The sequence below is a fragment of the Anabrus simplex genome, chromosome 1, assembly GCF_040414725.1.
Source record: "Anabrus simplex isolate iqAnaSimp1 chromosome 1, ASM4041472v1, whole genome shotgun sequence".
In the NCBI taxonomy this organism is placed as follows: Eukaryota; Metazoa; Arthropoda; class Insecta; order Orthoptera; family Tettigoniidae; genus Anabrus; species Anabrus simplex.
Window position 1 is genome coordinate 649619824 of NC_090265.1, and position 20343 is coordinate 649640166.

Genomic DNA, 20343 nt, shown 5'->3' on the forward strand with positions numbered 1-20343 from the left:
CGCTGGAATTTCAATAAAGCCAAGTGGGATTGCTTTTCAGAAGATCTTGACAAATGTGTCCGATTCATACCGCCTATTCAGTCTAACTACGAACGTTTTGCTGGACTTATTATCTCAATTGCCAAGAAATATATTCTAAGAGGGCTGCAGAAAGAGTATATCCCTGGATGGAATGAAACTTGTGAGACACTCTATGAAGAGTATTTACAGGGTGGAGATCCTGAAATAGCAAGTGCTCTGTTACAGAGTTTAGATGAATCTCGACAGCAGAAGTGGAACAATACGGTTGAGACTATGGACTTCAAACAGTCCAGCAGAAAAGCCTGGAGTCTTCTCAGGAAACTTACCGGAAGCAGAACCTGCCACAAGAGAAATGGTTGCATCACCCCCAACCTAGTAGCTGAACATATTGTTAAAATGTCACGAGCGCCCTCTGATAAGAAACATACCGTCCAAGTAAAGAAGTTGCTCAAACAACAGAAAAGCAACTTGCAGGACAACTCCATATACTCGGAACCTTTTTCACATCTGGAAGTAGATACTGCTATTAAAAGCCTCAAACCTGGTAAAGCTGCTGGCTTTGATGGGATATTTCCTGAGTTTCTGATACATAGTGGTCCAAACACAAGGCTCTGGTTGGCTAAATTCTACTCTAATATCTTATCGTCTGGGCATCTGCCAAATGAATTCCGGGTAAGCAAGATCATTGCAATTCTGAAACCCGGTAAACCGGAAGACCAAGTCGATAGCTACCGACCAATAGCATTGCTGAGTGTTTGCTATAAACTCCTTGAGAGACTTGTGTACAACAGAATTAGTTTGGCCATTAATGAAGTGATCCCAGTAGAGCAAGCTGGATTCAGGCAGAACCGAAGCTGTGTTGACCAGGTGCTAGCACTAACAACTCACATTGAGGCTGGTTTTCAAAGGGGCTCTAAAACATCTGCAGTCTTTGTAGATCTAAAGGCTGCATATGATACTGTGTGGAGGCAAGGGTTGATGTTGAAGCTGCAACGAGTTATCCCTTGCAAAACTGTAAGCACACTGATCAACAATATGCTAACCGAAAGGCTCTTCCGTGTTGTCATGTATGATGACATCAGTCGTCTTAGGAAACTAAAAAATGGCCTTCCTCAGGGATCAGTATTGGCACCTCTTCTATTCAATCTCTACATATCAGATATTCCTGAGACAAAATCAGTAAAATTCTCTTATGTAGACGACCTGGCCATTGCCATTCAACATCCAGATCTCAGCCATGCCGAGGCCATCCTGACGTCTGACCTGGATACACTTAGCTCTTACTTCCGAAACTGGAGACTACAACCCAGTATGAATAAGACAGAATCTGCTTGCTTCCATCTCCACAACAAGTTGGCTAATACAAAACTCCAAGTACGCTTCAATGGCTCAGTGCTAAAGCACAATCCTAACCCAAAGTACCTCGGGGTAACGCTTGACCGAACCCTATCTTATAGAAAGCATCTTGAAAACCTCGGATCTAAGTTGAGATCACGTAATAATATTCTGTTTAAATTGTGTGGAACTTCATGGGGTGCTTCAGCGGACACATTACGACGTACTGCGCTTGGCCTCGTGTATTCTGCAGCTGAATATTGCTCTTCAGTATGGCTTAACAGTTGCCACGTGAAGAAAGTCGATGTACAACTTAACACCACCATGCGTATCATCTCTGGTACTCTGAAGCCTACTGCAACGCACTGGCTGCCAGTCCTGTCCCACATTGCTCCACCAAGCTTGCGACGTTCAAGAGCCCTTGTTCAAGAATATAATAAGATCATGTCCAATCCAACTCTACCTATCCATAGAGATGTTGCAGATCTCTGGAGACAAAGGCTGAAATCCCGTAAGCCACCAATGAAAACAGCTAAGAATCTAATGGATGCTGGTTTCAATTTAAAAGAGGAATGGAAAGAGCAATGGATTCGTACAGCTCCGGAGTGGCCAAGCCTCTTTAATCCAAACCACGCCCCAGCTGGTTTCAGCTTGCCAAGAAGAACGTGGGCATCACTAAACAGGTTCCGCACAAATTGTGGAAGATCTGCATTCTCCCTTCACCAGTGAGGCTTCAGGGACTCTCCAGCATGTGATTGTGGTGCTTTAGTCCAGACCATGCATCATATAATGGACGAATGCCCTCTGCGTGCTTATGGTTGGAGACCGAAAAGACTTTGCTGATGTCTCAGTATCCCTAGTGCAGTGCATAAACAATTTAGATATTCATGTGTAATTGTTCCCTACTTACCTTGTATTCTTTGCAGGTTTTTCTTTTGTATAATATTGTATATACTTGTCCATTCTGTAAATTCCATACGCTTAATAATAATCGGTAAACCATTCATGTGAACAGTAAGTTTCCTTCACCAGAATAAACACCCCCCTCCCTTTTTATCTCCTCGGTCTCTACGATAGACTGTGTACCCTTCTGGAAATACTTCTCTATTACCCACCCCTTCTTTCAACCACGATTCCACTCCTATCACCACATCAGTCTCATAAGATTCCATCAATGTACCGAATTTTAATTGTTTATTTACTACACTTTGAGAGTTTACCAAGAGCAATCTCAGACCCCCTTCCTCCCTAAAACTTGACTGTTGCGATTGGGTAACTTGAAAGTCCTTGCTATCCTGAGTTTCTCTTTCTAGTGGACTGAGCCAGCTTGAAGTACAGCTGGCTCTTTTTACTAGTTTTCCTGGTCAGTATTATAACTCAAGGGAGTTACCTGTTTTACAGTACATATCTTAAGATTAATAAAATCTAGAACAATATTTGCTATCTTTCATTTACCTGAATTGTTTAGATGGAGACCATGTTTTGTATAACAGTATCTCTCAAAACTGCCGCATTCAATAACCTGAGTATTCCGAAAATATTTACAAATTTTAACAATATCTGTATTGACCTTGTCCACTTCAATGTTCACACACGAGTATCTACTCAAATCATGCCTGTGGGGCACATTCACTACAAAAACGTTAGTGTGGGTCAGCTTCCCTAGTGTATGTTTAAGTTGTGATCTTACATTCTTGGCGTCATCGTGAGCTACGTCGTTCGTCCCACCGATGATAAGCACTGCATCGCCGCTCCCAAAGTTCGTAGTTGCTGCTTCTACGTTTTCCACAACACTGCTGATAGAAGCTCCTGGATATATTTCTCCGGTTGCTGCTATATTCTCGTCGTTAATCACTCCCGCAATTCCCCTTCCTTGGCTATCACCAAACACAGCTACCTTCGCTGATTTAGGCCTAACTGGGTCTTGCATCTGAATTCTAGGCCTAAATTTTAAACTCGGCACGGCAACGGCAGCGGATCGTGATGATTTGGTTTCATGCGCGCGATCACTTTCTTCCAGAATTAAATTATTTAGGGCAGAAAACCTATTTCTGATGTTTATTTCCGGAAATTCAGTTGTAGATTTCTTCTTAGCCGGCCATCCACGAACTACTTGACACCACGTGCTCGAGTTTGTTACTTGTACCGGTATATCACTCGAAGAAGGGTCAGTCCCAAATTCTAGCGATCGCAGTCTTTCTTTTAATTCTTGATTTTCAACTTTAAGAGTCTCATTGTCCTTTTTTAGAATGTTTATAATTTCTAATGCACTTTTATATTCCTCATCGACTGTTTTCGGTGCTTCGTCAACGCCGTCGCCAACAACAACATTCCGAACACACTGCTCACAAATCCAGTCAACACTTTCATTAGTTTTTACGTCTCTAGGGCTATTTCCGCACTTATAATGCCACCATCGATCACATGAATCACACAACATTCCATTTTTCACTAATCTTCGACATTTCCCGCACTTTTCGTCACATTTTACGGTTAATTTACTCGGAGAATAAAACACTACGTCGTCATTACCGGGCGCCATTTTGAAAAAAAACGTCATGACTGCTCTCCTCTTCATCATTGGATGGATTGGAATTATTTAACACTTCTTAGAATCTCTTCTCCTGTTACTTCTCAACATACTGCAACTTCAGTATCAACAGCTAAATACACATCATCACTGACATCAGTCACTACTTCGTGCCACCACTCAGGTTCCACGTGCATTTCTAATTTTCCTGAAACAATTTCTGCAATGGTTTCTTTCTTTTTGAAACATACTTTATAGAAACAGTTTGAAATTGTTTGCTCACATTCCAAGCTTGACAATTTTGGGTTGGGGAAGGGGAAGATTTCCGGTGGCCAAGTGCAGATGCCCATAGACAAGCGATGATCAAGGCCATGTCGACATTGACGGTCGCAGAGATAAAAATTACATCTGTTAACGATAGCGACTACCTGACCATAGTTAGGAAGCTTCAATAAAATATTCTTGGGAATTATTTGAAGACTTCAGTTCGTGGAACTGTTACACAAGTAACTTAGGTAATAAACTTCATATTATTGAAGAGCAGTATAAGGTAAAACAAAAGCTAAAGGTTTCCACCTATTCAGTACTATTTATTGTAACCTGTAAAAAGTTACATATATTTGATGAAACTAGTTTCGGTCTTGCTGGAGACAGACCATGATTAGTCAAAATCAATAAAAATTATGGCAAGACATGAATTATAGATAAAATTTTTAAGCAAGCATGAGTTCTTGATGTTCAGTGATGAGTCTTTTAACATCCAAATCTTTATTTGTCTTGCACTGAATTTCAACAACACATGCATGCTTCATAAATTTTACCTATAATTCATGTCTTGACTTAACCTTTATTGATTTTGACTGATTGATGATGGTCTCTATCCAGACCAAAACTAGTTTCATCAAATATATGTAACTTTTTAAAGGTTACAATAAATAGTATTGAATAGGTGGAAACCTTTAGCTTCTGTTTTACGTTACACAAGTAACTTGCGATAAAATCCTGACTTCGAATTATCCAAATTTAAACTTCAAAAATTCGAATTAAATAGGATTTGTTTGCATTGATTAGGATAGGATTTTCAAGAGGAATGAATTTTTATTCAAATTAACCAATGTCGAATTAACCATAGTCCACTGTGGTTTAAAACTGAAGCTGAGTTAGTCAAGGAGATGTTCTGTCACTCCCTATTAAGATGGATTATGTGAGAGGACTGCATGGGGAGACTGTGGAGGTACGAGAATGAACACAGTACTGTACGTTTGATAATGTGATCCGGGAAGAAGCCCACCTGGTAGCCATGGTCTGGCACCATGATCAGCCAGTTAAAGTCCCGTTCATGGAAGAAGTTTTCACATCAGAATATTGGGTGGCAGGATAGGAGAAGTGGTTGTTGTTTGTCATAGTATTTACTCTCAAAACAGTAATTACCTCCACCACTATTCTTATTAACTAGATTGCGTGCCAAAAGCCTGTGCTCAATTTCAATCCTCTCCTCAGTGCTCATATGGAGCAAGGGCATGTGACGCAGTTGATGGTGATTTGTTTGTCGGATGGAGACCTTAAGCCTTGGGCAGACCCCTTGGTGTTTTTCAACAGAAGTAAGATATGTGCTGACACTGGGTTTCCTCTTTTCTTACATCATCATCATTACACTAGACAACACCTAACGTGCAGTCATCGCACTGGACATAGAAAGAAATACACTTGCGTAACGATCTTCTTCTCTGAGGTCGTCGTCGGTGTTGGCCGATACTCGTATCCGAGCTTTCGTTTCTCGCTTGCAGTTCCGTAATCCTTAGTCCACACCAATTCTTGCATAAAACATGCGGCCACACGTTTCATCCGATGGAAGGTGGGGGCCGTGGCAGTGTTTGATGTAGCTTCTGTCTCCGGTGAGTTTCCTCTTCCTGTCTTTGATGTTCCTACTCAAACTATGCAACTGCAGCTGAGATGGTAGCACGTCAGCGAGGGCGATCCAATGCGAGAGTATGCCAAGTATTTGGGTTTATATCTACTCTTCTCATGGCCTGCTTAAGTTGGTCTTTATATCGCTTCAGAGGAGGACCACGAGTCCTCATGCCAGTGCTGAGTTCACCAAACAGGATTTGCCGAGGGAGTCTGCTGTCACTCATACGATGGATACGGCATGCCTGTCTAAGCCGATGACCAACGGTGGTGGCTTCAATACTGTTCAGCTTTGCTTTCTTGAGAACTGCTATATAAGTTCCATAGTCATCCCATTTGATGATTATAATGGATCTAAGTTTTTGTTGATGAAAGCGTTCCAGTTTCTTGATGTCCCGGTGATACAGGGTCCAGGTTTCACACCTTTTGAGTAACATAGAAATAACAGCTTCTTACACCATTATTTTCGTGCGGATACTTAGATCTTTGTTCTGGAATACACGATGTGGGAGACGTCCAAAGGCCACATGGGCAGCCTGTATTCTGTTTGCCCGTGTACTCAGAGATACAATGCATTGAGACAATACTCCCAAGGTACGAGAAGTGCTCCACCCTTTCTAGAGCTGTGCCAGATATGATGATGTCAAAATCTGGGGAGGGGGTTCCAGGAGCAGGCTGAGTAAGCACTTGGTCTTCTGAATGTTGATAGTCAGGCTAAAACGTTCATAAGCTCTGTTGAAGCAGATGACAGATTGTTGAAGCTCTTCTGGTGTGTGGGCTGGAGAAACATTGTCATCTGCATATTGCAATTCTGTGACCCAGGTGGAATAGGTTAATCTTCTGGAGCGAAGTCTGGCCTGATTGAAAAGCCCCCCCACCATACCGATATTTAATTTCCACACCTGTGTTGTTTGCAGGCGTTGTCTCTTAAAGCATAGCTGCCAGGTATAGGGCAAAAAGTGTAGGTGCAAGTACACATCTTTGCTTGAGTCCATTTGTGATTGGAAATTCTTCTGAGATATTCTGTTACAGTACCGGACCAACCATACCATCATAGAGAGCGTGGATCAGACCAACAAAATGCTTGGGGCATCCAAAGCGCCTCAAAACCATCCACATAGCATTTGAAGGAACCTTATCAAAGGCCTTTTCAAGGTCATAGAACACTAAGAACAGAGGTGTCATTTGTTCTCTGCACTTCTCCTGGAGTTATCTTGTGCAGAAGATCATGTCACTTGTACCATGAGAAGCACAAAACCCACGCTGAGATTCAGGTAGTAACCTCTCAGAAACAACCTTAAGTCGATTCACTAAGATTCCACGTAAAGTAAATTCAAAAAATTATTTCCACCTTCTCAGTACATATTAATCCTGCAATGTTTACAATAACTACAATATTACAATGTTATTTGTAATATTACAATTTGTAACATTACAATATTACAATGTTACATTACAATATTACAATGTTATTTGTAATATTACAATGTTATTGTAAACATTGCAGGATTAATATGTATTGAGAAGGTGGAAATAATAAGTTTTTGTATTTACTTTACGTGTAATCTCAACTCAATACAGAACCAATTATGAAGTTTATAACCTTAAACACTAAGATTCCAGCAAATATTTTTCCAGCTATGGAGAGCAGGGATATACCACGGTAGTTTCCACAGATACTGCGATCACCTTTCTTGAAGATTGCAACTGTTCTGGAGTTTTTCATGGCAGCAAGAACATATTTGGTTTTCCAGATTAGAAGAATCTGATAGAAAAGCCTGGTTTTTACATGAACCTCCACTTTGAATTAGTTCAACAGGAATGTTGTCTGATCCTGGAGCCTTCCCTGTTTTCATTCTGCTGAGAGGTTTGATAAACTCTTATAAGGTTGGAGGAGCATCCATCCAGGGTTGGGGAGTATGTTGAGGAACATGTTTGAAGAAAATCTTTGGTGGACCCACACAATGCACCACTCCAATTTAATAAGAACTATTGTAGCAGGTTTCATTGAAGGAAGACCTAGAGAGACCTTCCTTAAATAAATTTGAATTGACATCCAGGTATGGTGTTACGTTTCAATGAAAGAAGTGGCAAATGACAGGATGATCTGGAACTGTCTTATGGCAACTGATCAGACTTGGGACTGTAAACTAATGATGATGATGATGATGAAAAGTCTGAAAACTACAGGAGAGGACAGGACAGGTCCATTATGCTTAACTGATGAAATGAACTTTTTTCTTTTCATTGATCCAGTTATGAAATTTAAATACACTAGAGTCCTGTTAATCCGAATCCCGTTAATCCAAAAGTCCGGTTAATCTGAACTGAAATATTCAATTTTTTTTTAAATTCTCCTTATTGAAATGAAAGAACATATAGAATGAAGAGTTACTTGCATTTTATTAGTCATATTTTACTAGAATAACTTAATGTAAACATAATTACACATCATAAACCATCAATCACTGGTCGTTTATCTTTACGAAGTCTGTTAGTTTCTTTTGCTGTAGTGATTGGAACCTACTCAAAAATGCAGTGTTAAACCAGCACCTCATAAACATTACATCAGTGGGTGTAACAGCGGAGTGTTGCTCGACGTAGTGTACGGCAAGTTCTAAGGCGGCCGCGGCATCTGAATGTGACACTAGTTGTTCATTGTGGTCTTCTTCGTCGTCGCTCTGTTCCTCATCAACTCCAGATTCTTTCTCTACCATAGCTACAATTTCTTGGTCTATTTGTAATTGACGACAATCAGCTTCCATCCACTCGCTAATGTCATTTTCATTGGCTTCCTCACACCCAGGAAGTTGTTGAATGATTTCAAGAAGATTGACTTTTCCAGATGCTTCCGCTGGACTCTCAATGAATGCGAGACCTGGCCACAATTTCTTCCACGTTTTCCTCATGGACTGCTCACTGACACCCTCCCATGCCTCTGCTGCCCAGTAAACCACATCTTTTACATTCACGTTCTTCAGTTTTTGAAGAATAGTAAGTGAACTCTCATTCTCAATCACGTACCTGAGAAGTTTCCGTTTATGCACAAGTTTTACATTTTGTAGAACGCCCTGGTCCATTTGCTGCAATATCGATGTAACATTAGGAGGCAAGAAAATTGCTCTTATTTCACCGCAAGTTAATTCACTCACTGCTGGGTACAATGGAGCATTGTCAGTTAAGAGCAATGCCCGAGAAGGAAAACCACTTTTTACACTAAAAATTTTTACTGAGGGAACAAATTGGTTTTCAGACCATTCTTTGAAAAGTTGTGCACCCATCCATGCCTTTCTTTAATTTCTATAGTAAACTGGAAGAGTGTTCGTGTTACAGTTTTTTAAATGCCCTTGGTTTTGCTGATTTGCCGATAACCATTAGGGGCAGTTTATTTGTTCCTGCAGCATTACTACACGCTAATACAGTAACACATTCCTTACTCATCTTAAACCCAGGTGCACAAGACTCCTCCGCAGACCCAAGGCTGTTACTGGGAAGGGCTTTGAAATTTAAACCTGTTTCATCGGAGTTATACACCTGCTGTGGTGAATAATTTTCTGATGCTACCAAGTCATTATATTCCCTGATGTAATCTTCTGCAGCAGCATCATCACCAGATAACTGTTCTCCCGTTCTTGTTAACTGACGTATTCCATGCCTTTTCTTCCATGTATCGAACCATCCAGTACTGGCAGTGAATGAAACATCTCCATTCAATAATGTATTGTCCGACTCGTTGGCTGAATGGTCGCCATAAGACCTATCTGTGTCGGTGCGACGTAAAGCCACTAGCAAGAAAAGAAAAAGGGGGTCAGCATACTGGCCTTCGGTTCAGAGGGTCCCGTGTTCGATTCCCAGCCGGGTCGGGGATTTTAACCTTCATTGGGTAATTCCAGTGGCCCGGGAGCTGGGTGTTTGTGATGTCCCCACCATCTCTGCAACTCACATAACACTATCATCCACCATAATAACACGCAGTTATCTACACATGGCAGATGCCGCCCACCCTCATCGGAGGGTCTGCCTTACAAGGGCTGCACTCGGCTAGAAATAGCCACACAAAATTAAATTAATAATGTACTTAAATGACGCGCCTTTTCTTAAACAAGAGGTCAACTTAACGGAGTAGCTTTTTGCCTCTCCTGTGAAAACCATAAATAAAGCGTTTCATCAAGTTTATCGAATTTGGACACTTTTGATGTTTGGCGGATTTTAAAGATGTCTGTTGACGATGCTGTACAAAACTGTTTCTCTTCCAGTCGGAAATCGTACCTTTTCCAACACCAGACTCGACAGATAATTTTGATGCACTGTCACCCTTATCCAACCGTTTCAGCACTTCAGATTTTTCTTTAAGAGTAAAAGACCTGTGCTTTTGTTTGCTTGCCATTTTCAAGCCTTAACTTAATCTAATTTATCACAGAGTAGCGCTACTAATAAGCTGAGACAAAGCCGGCAGCTAACTGAGAAGGCAGAATCACCCAGAGACCTTCACAACTGTGGTGTGCTGCAGTGAGTCACGTGTTCACCACTGAGAGAGCGGCAGAACTATTAAATAAACATCACAAGCAGCTCTTCGCATCCTGGGCACAATGTAAAAGTGTAACCCGTTACCGCATTTTAGCAGTTTTAGGAGAAAAGTTTTAACCTAGTTTTAGTCGTTTACACCTTTATGGGTTCTTAACTACCTTACTGTAATTTTATACAGTATTTTATTAATGTAACTGCTAAAGAATGGACATTTCAAATTACAGTATGTACTGTACTCTATTGTAGAAACTATTTTCCTCAGACTGTTGATGCGCTGGCCTTCTGACCCCAACTTGGCTCAGTCCAGTGGTATTTGAAGGTGCTCAAATACGTCAGCCTCCTGTCGGTAGATTTACTGGCACGTAAAGGACTCCTGCGGGAGAAAATCCTGGCATCTAGGCGTCTCCGGAAACCTTAAAAATAGTTAGTGGGAGTAAAAACAATAACATTATTATTAGAAAATATTTTCCGATTAATCTGAAAATTTCTTCATCTGAACAGACTGCGGTCCCAATTAGTTCGGATTAACGAGACTGTACTGTACTGTATATCACCATTTTGGATCAACCTGTCACTACTTGTTTACCGGTGATCAGTTGGAGCTGATAAGGATATTTATTTATTTTTATCTACAAGACAGTTCGTATTTTATTTAAAAATTCCTTCAGATCCTTTACATCTTTAATCAAACGACAATATCATAGATCATTAAATTTGTATTTCGTTTGCTTTTCCAAATTTGATTTCCATAATATTTCCTTTATTAACCATTTTAAAAGCATGACTCTACCGTATTCCTTTGCAAATGGTTGTTTTTGCTTCATATTACTTAATTTCAGCAGTTCGATTCTTGTTCAGATTGTAGATAACCCTTCTTTGTCTTCACTTAGTTCCTGTAAGTTACAGAATCTCATTTTCAGAGCAAGGTTTCATCAATAACATCAGTTGCCTTTTGAAACCTAATCATGGACATCATCATCTTTACCTATTTTTTCTAATACTTCGGGTAATTATGATTAACATGAACACAGGCATGTGAAATGGGGAACAACTATTAATGCAAACATTCCTATGTAATAACAATATTCACAAACAAACAGAAAAACAGAACAATAATAGAGCTTGTTTCTCAAATACATTACATTTTTAAACGAGTCTTATGTACATAATTTTCAACAATATTCAAAAGTAAACAGAAAAATAGAACTTTTCATAAATAAATATTTTGAAAGAATGTTTTATGTACAAGCAAAAAAATTAGAACTTGCTTCATGAATACATCTCCTTAATAAATGTCCTATTACTGTTTATTATGCATTTCATGATATGAAATGTGGAAACTCTACCACCAGATGTACCGCCTGAACAGTCTCCATTGGGAAATGTAGTTCTCTGGAGGAATGCCTGCTTTCTAATCTCATTTTCTGATATAAAACCATCTACCACCTTCTCCAAATTTAACACCTTAGCAACCTCCGAAGACTACGAAACTCCACGTTTTAAGAGGACTTAACATCTAGGCGGAGAATGTTGGGGGGGGGAGGCAAAATGACACTCTGCCCTCCAACATCATTTTTGTGGGGGCAGAAAAAGTCTTGCCCCCCCCCCCCCCAAAGTCGGTGCCACTGGAATCTATATTCCTTTACATGCTTCCACATTTCTTTGGAAACAAAGCTGACATTTCTTTAATTCAACTTCAGCTGGTCTCCCCATTGTTAGATAGTACTGTATTCAAATTTTATAAATGTTAGTTCTAGACTAATGCAATTGGTTTCACACTTTTCAGTTTCTACTTTATTAGATGAAGGAAAAATTATATCCTTTCTAAAAATCAGATGAGATTTTTTATGCTAATTTATACCTTCTTCCATGATAGTCTGTAACTTGAAGAGTATACCATCAGTTCAAAGTACCTTGTTCGTGAGTTGTCATTTCATTTCTTCTAGAACTTGCCTTTTTTTTTCTGAAATTATTTTCTGGAGCACTAGTTTCAGTATGTTATCCCACAAGACTGGTTTCTTTCTTTTGGTTGATTTTGATAATGCTGATTTTTGGGAGATGTGCCAGAAAGTCAGTTCTGTTAGTTCTGCTCATCAATGTGGTTGAGTTTATATTTATGTCTTACTGAGCTTTTCTATTACACAGCATTACTTTCTTTTGAAGGTATGTGGTTCCATTCTGTCAACAATAACTGTGAAGTATTTTAAGGTTACAGTTATATAAAAAAAATGAAATGAGCTGTGTGGGGCTTAGTTCATGACAGAAAGTTATAATATAATAATTGTTGCAGCTATGTTGTAAAAGTTCAGTATGTCCCGGTTCTTGGTTCCTGGTTTTTGCCTCATAATAGTTTGACTTTTTCAGGGCAGATGCTGCAATTATGTCTCATCTTTGGGAACACAACCTTCTAGCAGATGCAGTATCAGCAAGCACCTGGTAAAAGCAGTCAGTCTCACCATATGATTACTCCTCTTACCTGTTGCTTTTCAGTTCTTGCTTCTCATCTCTATCTTCTTTTCTGCTTTGATCTGCTGTAGTTTTAAGGACATAGAGCCATATTGTGTAGTACTTGAGCCTAATTATATCTGCGTGAAACACACACTCTGAACATGTTCTTAGTTAAACAGATTCATTACATAACTGCAGTTTTTAAACAAATTTGGTTGATTGGATTTAGAATAAATTTTAAATATCTTAATATTCTTAAGCACTTCCCAGAAGATGTGACAAATACATCATAATATGTCTCTTGAGTTCTTTTTCTTTCTTCTGTTTGGTTTTGGGAAAGTGAAGAATATTAACATGTAATTTGTAAAGTGGTTGACTCCTGACTTCCGTGAAAGAGCATCATGTGACCACATTTATTGTTTATGATTTATATGTTACATTTAATTATTTCAGTTTTCCTTTCCATTTTTATTATGTACATAATTATATTTTATTTTTCCAGTTTCTTCTTGGATTGTTGTTTCACGCTTTAGTTGGTGAAAGTATGTGTTCTTTGCTTTTTCTTCTGTTTTCTTTAGTTAGCTTGCTTTCCATTTTTTTTTTTTTTTTTTTTTTTTTTTTTTTTTTTTTTTTTTTTTTTTTTTAACTGGTTGTGGTTTCATTGCTTACCAGGGCTGATGCACCAGTCATGGGTCACTTGTGGGAGTATTGTATTGGCTGCGATCTTGAGATGGGGTATGGTCTTTTTTTTATTCATTTCTTAAATAATGTTCATAAATTTGAGTTTTCAATTTTACAGTCTTTTATGTAATGATTATGTTGATTAATTGAATTAAACTTGTGTTTGCTCTAGTGTTTTATAACAAAACAAAACTGTTCTGATATGTCTTAGGATTCATTTCATGAATACCCAGCTCAGTCACATCACTTTGCTTGTATCAGCTATTTGACCCTTTTATTAAGGTAATGATCCATGGACCCACGAGTGCTCCCATCATTCCTTAGCAACTGCCCTAATAATAAATGCCTTGTAAGTAGCAGCTAGTGATCATTGCATACTACTTCTAGAGAACAGGAAGGACACAGAGGTAAATTCTCATCTGTCAATTACCATGGTCCTAGATAGTTGACGGCACAAACCACATAATTACTCCTTCATAAGTTAGGATGACATAAAGAATCGTGTAGGTTATAGCAGCATGAGAAATTGTTAGTCACCAGCGTGACTGACTTGGTAGTCACATACTGCATAAGCTAGAATGTTAAAATAACATCCTTGATTTTAATTTTATATTATGGTTTGTTTGTCCTATAAACAAAACGTTGTATATTCATTCATTCATTCATTCATTCATTCCTATATAACAAGGTATCATCTCTCTGATCTCTCGATTTCTGTCCAGGAGATCCTGAATTTGAACCGAGCAAATTTAAGACTGGTGTGAGGATCTAGAACAGAAAACATTCAGCCTCATAGGGATAATTGAGGTGTTGCCTGATCTAAAATGGTATTGATCCCTAGTCTGGTAAATTGCTACAGCAATTAAACTGGGAGTGCAGTACCCAGTCTCTTCCTAGCAAAACTAGTCATTAGTCAGCATCTGTTGGCTTGTGTTATCCTTAGCTTGAAATGTTTTCCCCCATATTGTCTTTCTTCATTTCATTTGTCTATTTATTTTTTTACAAGTTTCTTCACGTCGCACTGACACAGATAGGTCTTATGGTGATGATGGGATAGAAGTCTAGGAATAGGAAGGAAGCGGCCTTGGCCTTAATTAAGGTACAGCCCCAGCATTTGACTGGTGAGAAAATGGGAAATCACAGAAAATATTCTTCTTCATTTAAAAAAAAAAATTTTAAAAAAGGAAAAAAAGGGAAATTGGTCTGCATAAATTCACTCTTTGGAGTCAAACTTTAAAATCCTCAAAAATCTTTCTAAATATATCATTTTACATGCATATATTCCATTAAGTCTGTAAATTAGAAATAAAACTTTATTTTCAAAATATATTTTCGAACTATACTGGAGTAATCTTACTACGGCATGCCTATCTCTGTGGCTGAATGGTCAGCATACTGGCCTTTGGTTCAGAGGTAGCCCAGTTTCGATTCCCAGCCAGGCTGGAGATTTGAACTACGTATATTTAATTTCTTTGGCTCAGAGATCATGAGATTGTTTTCATCTTAATGCACTCATCTACATACAACACATCACATTACTAAATATTGTAGATACACAAATAGTGACTACATTGCTACAAATGGGATTGGTGTCAAGAAGGACATCAACCGTAAAGTTAGGCCAAATCCGCAAGCGCCTACCCTTATAAAAAATAGGATAAATGCCAGGAAGAAGGAAGAGTCTTATTCCTGCATAGTCTGTGGGAATTTGTTGTAAGAGTTTGCTTTGTAGGCTGATGTTTCCACCGTGCAGGAAATAGCTATTAAGGATGTTGATTACTTTTTGAAATTTGTTTATTTTTAAATGCAATTGCATAAACTTCTTGTGGTAGGTATGTTATATCCACCATTTCTGTGCTTGGAATACACTGTTGACCATTCATATAACAATACCAGGAAGGACACACATGATTGACCCAGTTGAAAATGACAAGATTAGTGCTCTGCATGTCCACCCATCCCCTTAGGAAGTATTGTTGGAGAGGACGACAGAGAGCTGCTGTTAAATAGTGAAAATTTATTAGCTCACCATTTGTATACAAAAACAGAGCTTAGGTATGCCTTGTCGAAGAATATGGCATTCATACGAGCTGGTGACAGACTGATCACAGGAGAATTGTGGTAAATTGAGACTATAGGTTATCCTTCTGAGTTATTGGCATTTGTATTGAATGGAATGCTGATACGGTGATGAGATTATGACACCACTGAGTCAAGGAGAGAGAAACTTGCATTGTGAAGGATTTAAGTGGCCCTGTCTTTTCACTGAACAAGAAGAAGAAGAGCATCATGTGTGCATAGCTGGTTCCAATATTACAGCCACATCACGAACACCCATTCTACAACTGCACTGTGTTTTTCCTATCAGCATCCAAAGTCAGAACAAATATTATAAAGGAGCTTTCAATATTTATTAAAACAAAATTGTTTCATTTACATATATCAAAATATATTTTTTAAATCTGCTGGATTTGAAAAAAATTAATAATCAAACTCAGCAGCTGGTTCTTAATTCAAATTCTCTCACTGTAGATAGAATTTGACTCTTTTGCTGTCCAGCCATACATCTTAGTAATGGGACACTGCAATTAATTTTATAGTTGGCTGAGAATTTTGTTGAAGTTTTTTGTTGGTCTTGTGATCATTAGCCATGGGACCTTACAGTTTTATGTAGGACTAGCAAATGTACCTGTGCTTCACTACAGTATTCCACTTTGTATAGAGATTTGTACATAAATTGCTCTACACGAAGTGAGTAAGGAATTGCATTTCTCTTAGCGTTATCCAAGAAACATGATTGGGAGGACCCCATATGTTGTTTCCGATGTAACGTGCGCGTTGGGGAGTTTTGATGAAAATGGCAAGTCACGTTTCCTACTGCCATTCACAATCGAGTTCAAGAATTTCTACTCTAACGGCAGGCTCGCTTGCCTACTACCATTCACAGTGAAGATGGTCAGTTTTCATTATAAAGACAGGCCCCTTTTCCTAATGACAGTGGAGTTGGGAGATTTGTTTATAATCGAGAAATGCGCTCTATCTAATGTATAAGGAATGGAGATCGACAAAAGGTCATAGGAGCAAGTCGTATATTTCTCCAAATTGAGCAGTGATTGTGCTATCTGTTCTGTGATACGACTCACCATTTAGCCACCAATTACCCCGAAACGAAGATCACCACCGTCATTAAAATGGACTCCATATTTCGATATTTTTCGGGGCCAAAATATTGCACAATTAAATATCTTGGAATTTCTCCTCAAAGGAAAGGTAGGCTAGTTTTCGGGATTAGCACTCGCATACATTATTACATTATAATAATGGTGTATGGCCTCCAAAGAGGCCTGGTGCAGGTCTTTTTCTAGTAGACTGCCAATTAGGCGACCTGCATGTCTGTGAAGATGAGGGCCCTACCTAGGATGATTTCTAATATTGAATACGCCACACACACCCAGCCCCCGAGCCATTGGAATTAACCAGTTAAGGTTAAAATCCCCCGTCCCGGCTGGGAATCAAACCCGGGACCCTCTGAACCGAAAGCCAATACGCTGACCATTCAGCCAACGAGTCGGACATTATTACATTGATGTCCCTTTAAACCAAGCTTAATAACAAACTGACCAGTAAATACAGGCTGACAAATCAGTTGAAGATTGTGATGACTACAAGTATGATGCATACAACAGAGTATAAACATCCAATTAACCATCCCTTAATAATGGCGTAGATCTCAAGTAACAAAAACACAATGGAAAAATACCGCAACTTTAACCTTTTAACTTTTACTATTTTTGTATTAACATTGAAACTTCGATAAATACACTAACAGTGTTTGGAAAAATCAAGATTTAAACTAAAATTAGCCAAATCTTCCAATTTAATTGGCATATTTACTATGACTTGGACTTCAATATTATGTTATTAACATCTAGTCCATTAATGATACATTTTAATTATCAAATTCTCTTATTTACTTTTTAAGTAGCAACGACATTTTATCAATATTATGTAATTAACATCTAGTCCATTAATGAGACATTTTAATTGTCAGTTTTTCTTGTTTACTCTTCCAGTGTGATGACATTTTACTGTGTAAAACATTTTTAATGTGCAACTTTATTGTAAATAGGACTTATTGAATGACTTAACCTTGATGGCTGAAGATGCTCAATACAGCGAGCGAAACATGTATCAATTAACGTTTGTACTGTAATGTCCCTTTAGGACAATAAACATTTTATGTATTGAATTGGTGTGGATAATAAATACAAGAATTGTAAATACTAAGGTTCTGACATCGCGGGAAAGATTGTGGACAGGTAAAATAAAGACTCTACCTTCTGGACTGGTAGCCATTGAAACCTGTTTAGGATGGAGGTAACGGGGAAGAAGGAAGTATGCACCATAGGAAATAATTACCTAGCCAAGCATACAAGTATTGCGAATGCAGTTACTGCACGCAGTATTTCTCAGCTACCTGTCTCTGATCTGTGGAAAATGGAGACCATTGGCATAACCGATCCAGTAGAGAATGCAACAAATGAGAAGAAGAGGATGTCAGCACTGGGATATTTCAAAAATACGGTTAATTTTGTAGATGGCAGGTATGAGGTACATCTTTCATGGAGGAGAGATGGTCCAGACCTTCCAACCAATCGAGAGATTACAGAAGGCAGATTGATTCGAATGGCCTGAAAATTCTTCTACGAAGAATACGATACCATTTTACGAGACTGGTTGAAAGAAGGCATTGTGGAAGGTGCAATGGATCTATCTACTGGACACTACCTTCTTCACCGCCTGGTACTGAAGGAAATTAGTACACTACGAAAGTGCGCCCCGTGTTCGACGCATCAGCAAAAGAGAGAGATTTTCTATCACTGAACGACTGCCTTGAAGAAGGACCGAATTTCGTTGAAATCATCATGTCAGAGTGGTATTCAGTGTTACCAGTAGTCCATTTCTTCTTGGAGCAGTTATTGGGTACCACCTAGAAAAATGTATGGAATCAACTTATCCAAAGGAGGCTAAACTTGCGGCATCATTGAAAAATAATTTTTATGTTGACAATCTAGTGACAAGCCTCGACCGAGCAGAAGAGGTAGAGGAATTTGTTTACCTTTCAGAAGCCATCACGGCAAGGGCCAGGTTCGATCTTTGAGGGTGGGAGTGGACCGGAGACAACTCTCCCCAGGAGTCTACACTGCTTGGCATTAGGTGGATTCATCGAGATGACACTCTGAAGATCAATATGGGTTGGTGGAAGAAATCGTGTGAAATGGAAAATCTGATGAAGAGGACTGTTCTTTCAATAATTCACCACATTTTTGATCCAATTGGACTAACCGCTCCAGTAACGATTAGGTTGAAATTGTTAATTCAAGAGTTATGGACCAGAAAGTGTGGATGGGATGACCATATTGACAAAGATACTCGACAACAGTTTGAGAGGTGGTTAAAGAACTTGCCTCACTTGAGAGAAATCGGGATGATGCGCCACCTTGGCAGCAAGAATATCTCACTGCATATATTCTGTGATGGAAGTCAGAACGCACATACAGCTGAGGAGCGGTTACCAGGGAGAGGTACATATTTGGTTAGTGGTAGTTAAAGCAAAAGTAACACCGCTTAAGTGCCTGACCATTCCTTAAGTGGAATTATTAGGAACTCTCATTGGAGCTCGTCTGCTGAAATCTGTTCAAGAAAGCATAGGTTGCAAAGAAGTCCCTGTTCATTGTTGGATCGACTCAAGCAGCACTGTGCTAGCCTGGATTCTTGGCAGTGAAGACAAGACTGTGTTTGTTAGGAATTGAGTGAACGAGATAAGGGAACTCACTGATGCACAAAGCTGGAGACGCATATCAAGCAATTTGAACCCCGCAGACCTACGCTCAAGAGGATGTACTGTCGCACAACTGCTCAAATTCAAATGGTGTTGAGGCTTCTGGGAAGAATTAGTGAGCCTGGTGAAGCAAATTTTACGGAAGATGCTGGGGAAGGCTGCATTGTCTTGGGATAAACTTCAGACTGTACTTATTGACTGTGAAGCAGTGATCAGTGCAAGACCATTGGCTTATATGGCAGAAGATACCAATAAAGATCCTATTCCAGTGACTCTATCTATGCTGCTACAAGAAGTATGAGAGACGGGAGTGCCCGGCCTGGACTGTGTTGAATCTGCAAGCATCACTCGGAAAATTCAGTACCTGGAAAAACTGAGAGAAGAGCTAATAAGACGTTTCTGTTCAGAATATCTGGGGCAATTAACTTGGACAAAATGTCCTAAAACTAGAAAGCCTATAGTTGGTGAGGTGGTAATAACAGGATCAGACATTCAAAAGAGGATGGATTGGCCTTTGGGAAGAATTGAGCATCTCATTCCAGGGCGAGATGGAAGAGGCTGGGTGGTTCAACTAAAGACTATCAGTGGTACGTACTGTTGTACATCCTCTCAAGAGAGTGTACCCTTGGAGGTCCAGTCTAGTAGCAAGAGTTACCAAACAAAACCCAATTCAAGGATGAGGCTGTGTCCAAATCCCCTGAAGAAGGCTGCATTGTCTTGGGATGAACTTCAGACTGTACTTATTGACTGTGAAGTAGTGATCAATGCAAGACCATTGACTTATACGGCAGCAGATAATAAAGATCCTATTCCATTGACTCCATCCAGCAGGAAGAAATGTGGTTCCATCTAAAAGACAAAATCTTAGATTTCATGGTACGGAGGAGAAATAATCCACCTCGCATACATTGTTCGGTTACTCTCAAGTCCTATGGATTTCCAATTTTGAGAAAATTGTAAATTAGGTGGGAGTATGTCAAGAAATTTGTAGATGTTACGGTTGGCAAAGTTTACTCCTTCACTCTTTGGGTTGACTATTCTGTGGACTGGT

At 39.2% G+C, this 20343-nt stretch overlaps 1 protein-coding gene across 3 annotated transcripts in view; it reads left to right on the forward strand.

Moving 5' to 3' along the window:
- Positions 1-20343, forward strand: part of whd (carnitine O-palmitoyltransferase whd) — a 255534-nt gene that overhangs the window by 203833 nt on the left and 31358 nt on the right. Inside the window, exon 11 of one of the 3 annotated variants that reach the window (XM_068225121.1) lies at positions 13442-13504. The exons of 1 other annotated variant lie outside the window; for it this stretch is intronic. In XM_068225121.1, coding sequence (XP_068081222.1) covers positions 13442-13504 — 63 coding nt within the window. Of the gene's footprint in view, positions 1-12685; positions 12758-13441; positions 13505-20343 lie in introns of all 3 variants that reach the window. One more of the 3 variants, XM_067135789.2, reaches the window with a different exon arrangement.